This window comes from Pseudophryne corroboree, chromosome 8, assembly GCF_028390025.1.
Source record: "Pseudophryne corroboree isolate aPseCor3 chromosome 8, aPseCor3.hap2, whole genome shotgun sequence".
NCBI classification, from domain to species: Eukaryota; Metazoa; Chordata; class Amphibia; order Anura; family Myobatrachidae; genus Pseudophryne; species Pseudophryne corroboree.
The window spans coordinates 144,122,894-144,127,074 of NC_086451.1; the positions used below are offsets into that span (position 1 = coordinate 144,122,894).

Here is a 4,181-nt window from a genome sequence, read left to right on the forward strand (position 1 = left end):
GCCCATATCTGTGGTTTTACTATATTACTATATATATTCATATGTTTGTTAGTAAGTTTACCACTAGCAGTAGCAAATAATTATAATTTACAGTATGATTTTCATTCAGCATTATGCATTACAAAATAAAGTAAAATTCAGCAATAAAAGAGTTTTACAACACCATCTTCTGATATTTTTAGTATTTGTTCTATCACCCTGCACCTGTCACAACCAATGCAGTTCCTCTTTCCTGCCTGGGGTGTCGCTCTCTGCTCTGGTGCTTTTGGCACACTCTCTATCTCAGATACAGACTAGAGAGTGCTAGAGGCACCAGAGCAGAGTGCGACACCCCAGGTAGGAAAGAGGAATTGAATGGGTTGCGACAGGTGAAGGGTGCTAGAATGAATCATATATTTTGTACATATACAGTATTTTCAAATTTCACATACACTGGTCAACACACAATAAAGTAAAAATAATAAAGATCTGTTCTAAATCTGCAAAAGACTATATATTTTCATATCCTAAACAATCTACAGATGAAAGGTTACCCTATACTACATAGCAGCCAGCACTATATTATGGGCCTTAAAAATTCTGCAGTGATTCACCTTCTTTAAAACTGGCCATGTCAATTGCAATCTGGTGTCAGGTCATTCTACTTTAGAGACAAAAGTCTGATTGTTCTGATTGATCCAAGCTTATTTCACAGAATTAGAAAGCCTCTATTTCATCAATACTGTTTTTGCCCTGTGTTTACTTTGTTCTAAATATGCCCAAATCCGCTTGCATGGTCCACGTGGCATATCAGAATTAGGAATCATCAATGCAGCCGAAGAACACTTCCAAATGTTTTGTTCTAATCATTTAAACATATCCCGTGAGGCTGTACCCACTTGTCTGTCTCTTAGAGTTCTGAGCCACGCTGCTAGCATTTGGTTCTTTGTCTGCAAGCAGAGCTCTGCCCTGATATCTGTTGTAAAAGCCTTGGTCAGGTTCCTTAGGTGGGCAAGAGGCACAGAGAATAGCACCTCCAAATACAGAAAATATTGAAGACATGATGCCAATATAGAGTCCAGTACCAATTTCATATCTCTGTGCATCAGGAAGCAATGGATTGTAAAAGTCTTGAAGAATAGAGTGCAAATTCCAGCATACGGGCACAAGACAAATAACTCCCCCCATTATGAAGACAGCCCCACCAGTCACTGCCAGTTTATCCTTACCAGGGTTGTCTTGGTTAAAAATGGTACATTTCATGCCAAATACTGTAAAGAGGGTGGCAAGGGAAGATAATACACAAGATGTGATCATGAGGGCCTGAGCAGCCTGAATTTCTTGGGGCAGTCCAAGCATAGAATTATATATATCACACTGGGTGATTCCAGTGCTAAACACAGCACATTCCATCCACAGACCTTTGTTAAAGCCTACAGCTGTCACAATACTGGCACCAACATATGAACTAACCTTCCATTCAGGTAGGAGTGTAGCTATGACAGCACCAATAAGACCCAAGACAGCCATGAAATAGCCCATCATCTGTACTCCAACAGAAGTCATATTGATGTATGTTCTTTTCAGGACTATTCCTTTATTGTCAGCAAACAGTAGCCAAGTAATCAGAAGAAATCTCCCAATTTTCTTATTTCTGCAACTTTATGTGGGTATTTTTAGTTGGTTGATCTCACTGTAGAAAACTGGCTGTTCATAGTAAGTAAGATGTCCTCATATATACTGTATATTCTTTTTGTCCGGCTGTTACTTTCTCATTTGACAACAAGTTAAATTACAGGCTGTGTCTTGCTTCCAGCTGTCTTGATGTCACGTTGAGTCTGGTTTATATTGAGAGTAATTGTGAAGAGCTAAGGACATAGGGGAGGAGGATGGTGGAAGCAGGGGGTTGGCTGGGGGTTAAATATTCACTAGCATCAATTGATTTATAAAATGCTCCTTGACCGTGTTATCTCTGGAACTTAGAAATCAAACAGACCCCCGCCCGAGTCCTATGATATCCTGCCAGAGAAACTTACCTACATTGTGCAACCCACCTCCACCTTGCAATTTTGCCCACACAATTTATCATTATAGCATGCAATATCCTCAGTGCATCATGACTTTGATTGCCTTGATTTCCTTTGATATCCTCTTCATTATTGCTTTGGGATAATTCTGTCACATCGTACAAGGTGTAGTCTCATGATGTAAAAATAAAATAGTGTCACTTGTGAGAGAGAAAATTTAGTTCCTGAATGATATACTCCTGTTTATTGCAGAATACCATATCTTGACTCTTTGGTTAATTTCTACACCTTGAATTCACTGCATTTACTGAATCCCAGCTGTGTTGGCTTCCATGCTCTAACTTGCTGCAAAGTAGTAGAGGAAAGTACATAAATTTTGTATTTTATGTAATTCCCTCTGGAATTTAGACACTAATCTGCATTGTTCCCTTGCTCAATGCTTTTTCATTAATTCCTGAAAATATTTAACCCTTTCTCAATAAATTATCTGCTTTATTATACAACACCAAGATTTACACACAAAAAAATCATCCTGAACACCCATATACTGTAAGTGACAAAGAAGATAACAGAGCAGTGTAAAAGTCTGTTAGCAAAGAATTGGAGGCAGTTAAATGGTGTCAAATGGTTGGTTTTTAGAACATTTCTAAATGATGGAAAATGTTAGTGTTATGAAACTCCTGCATGATTACATAAGACCCCTAAAGCCACTAGGGAATGTTTTCTGCCTATAACAACTGCCCATTTTGTCCTTGGTTCTTTATATACACACTGGTACTTAAGATTCAAAGGAAGAGAAGTATAATAACTCAAGGACATACACTAAAACTGGAGGGAGGTAGGTTCAGGGGAAATTTAAGGAAAATTACTTCAAGGAAAAGGTAGTGGATAAGTGGAAGAACCTCCCATCAGAGGTGGTAGAGGCTAAAACAGTAGAGAAATGTAAACATGCTTGGGATAGGCATATTCTTACAAAGAACTAAGGATCAAATAGGGTTGAGGTCACCTAAAGGATAAAAATTAAAGATGAGCAGTTTGGATTCCTTGGAATCCAAGCCAGTCCAAACTTCTGGTATCTGAGTCAATCCGAGCCATGGCTTGGGTTTTCCCACCAGACTCATATTCCAAATTGAGGCAAATCATCATCACCCCAGTGTCAGATTCTCGTGGGTTTTGGATTCAATATAAGGGGGCCGCGACTCAGTGCCATTTCAGTCCAGACCAGGCATGCTACTGTATGCTGCAATCTGCTCTGTTTAAAGTGGCTGCAAAGACTCCATACAAGTGGCTGTACTGTTTCCATACAAGTGGTTGTGCTGTATCCATCCATACAAGTGTTTGTGCTGTGTCCAGACTGCATATACAAGTGACTGTGCTGCCTATGTCCATCCAAAAGTGCCTATGCTGTTATCAATTAAGTGGCTGTCTAGTGTCCATCTGCTTCAGTGCTGACAACACACCTGTCAAGTGTCCATCTGCTCCAGTGCTGCGATGCACCTATCCAGTGTCCATCAACTCCAGTGCTGCCAATGAACCTATTCTGTGTCCATCTGCTCCAGTGCTGCCAATACAACTTCCCAGTGTTCATCCGCTCCAGCGCTGACGATGCTCAGTGATATGTTCAGTGTCCATATTCGCCAGTGCTGATGATGCACCTGTTCAGGTGTCATCTGCTCCAGTGCTGCTGATGCACCTGTCCAGTGTCCATCTACTCCAGTGCTGATGACGCACCTGTCCAGTGTCCATCAGCTCCAGTGTTAAAAAAAAGTAAAAGTAGTTTAACAAAAGTTTAAAAACATAAAGAAAGTTTATCTTTTGTGCTGTACCTCACTGTGTATCCATAACATAGAAGTACTGTGACTAGTGTGTATCCATAACATACAAGTACTGTGACTTTGTAAGCCATGCCCCACTGTGTATCCTTAACATACAAGTACTGTGACGACTGTGTATCTGTAATATACAAGTACTGTGACTTTGCAAGCCATGATTCACAGTGTATCCAAGTACTGTGACTACTGTGTATCAATAACATACAAGTACTGTGTAAAGAAAGCACTTAAGGTGATAAATCGTCTGCGCAAAAACAACCAGGCAGCCTTGTCCAGCAGATTCAAATAATGAGCGTCCCTCCAATTACACTCGTAAAATTATCTAGGAAAATGTAGTTATGAA

General features: G+C 40.0%; 1 protein-coding gene across 1 annotated transcript; it reads right to left on the minus strand.

Moving 5' to 3' along the window:
• Positions 1–287: 287 nt before the first annotated feature.
• On the minus strand, positions 288–1,822 carry CLDN2 (claudin 2). The gene has a single exon (XM_063935594.1). The coding sequence runs from the start codon at positions 1,543–1,545 to the stop codon at positions 850–852; it is 696 nt and encodes a 231-aa protein (XP_063791664.1). The 5' UTR covers positions 1,546–1,822; the 3' UTR covers positions 288–849.
• Between the last annotated feature and the right edge of the window lie 2,359 nt (positions 1,823–4,181).

Coding starts and splice junctions, on each gene's coding strand:
- CLDN2 (XM_063935594.1), bottom strand. CDS start 1,545: ATGACTTCTGTTGGAGTACAGATGATGGGCTATTTCATGGCTGTCTTG.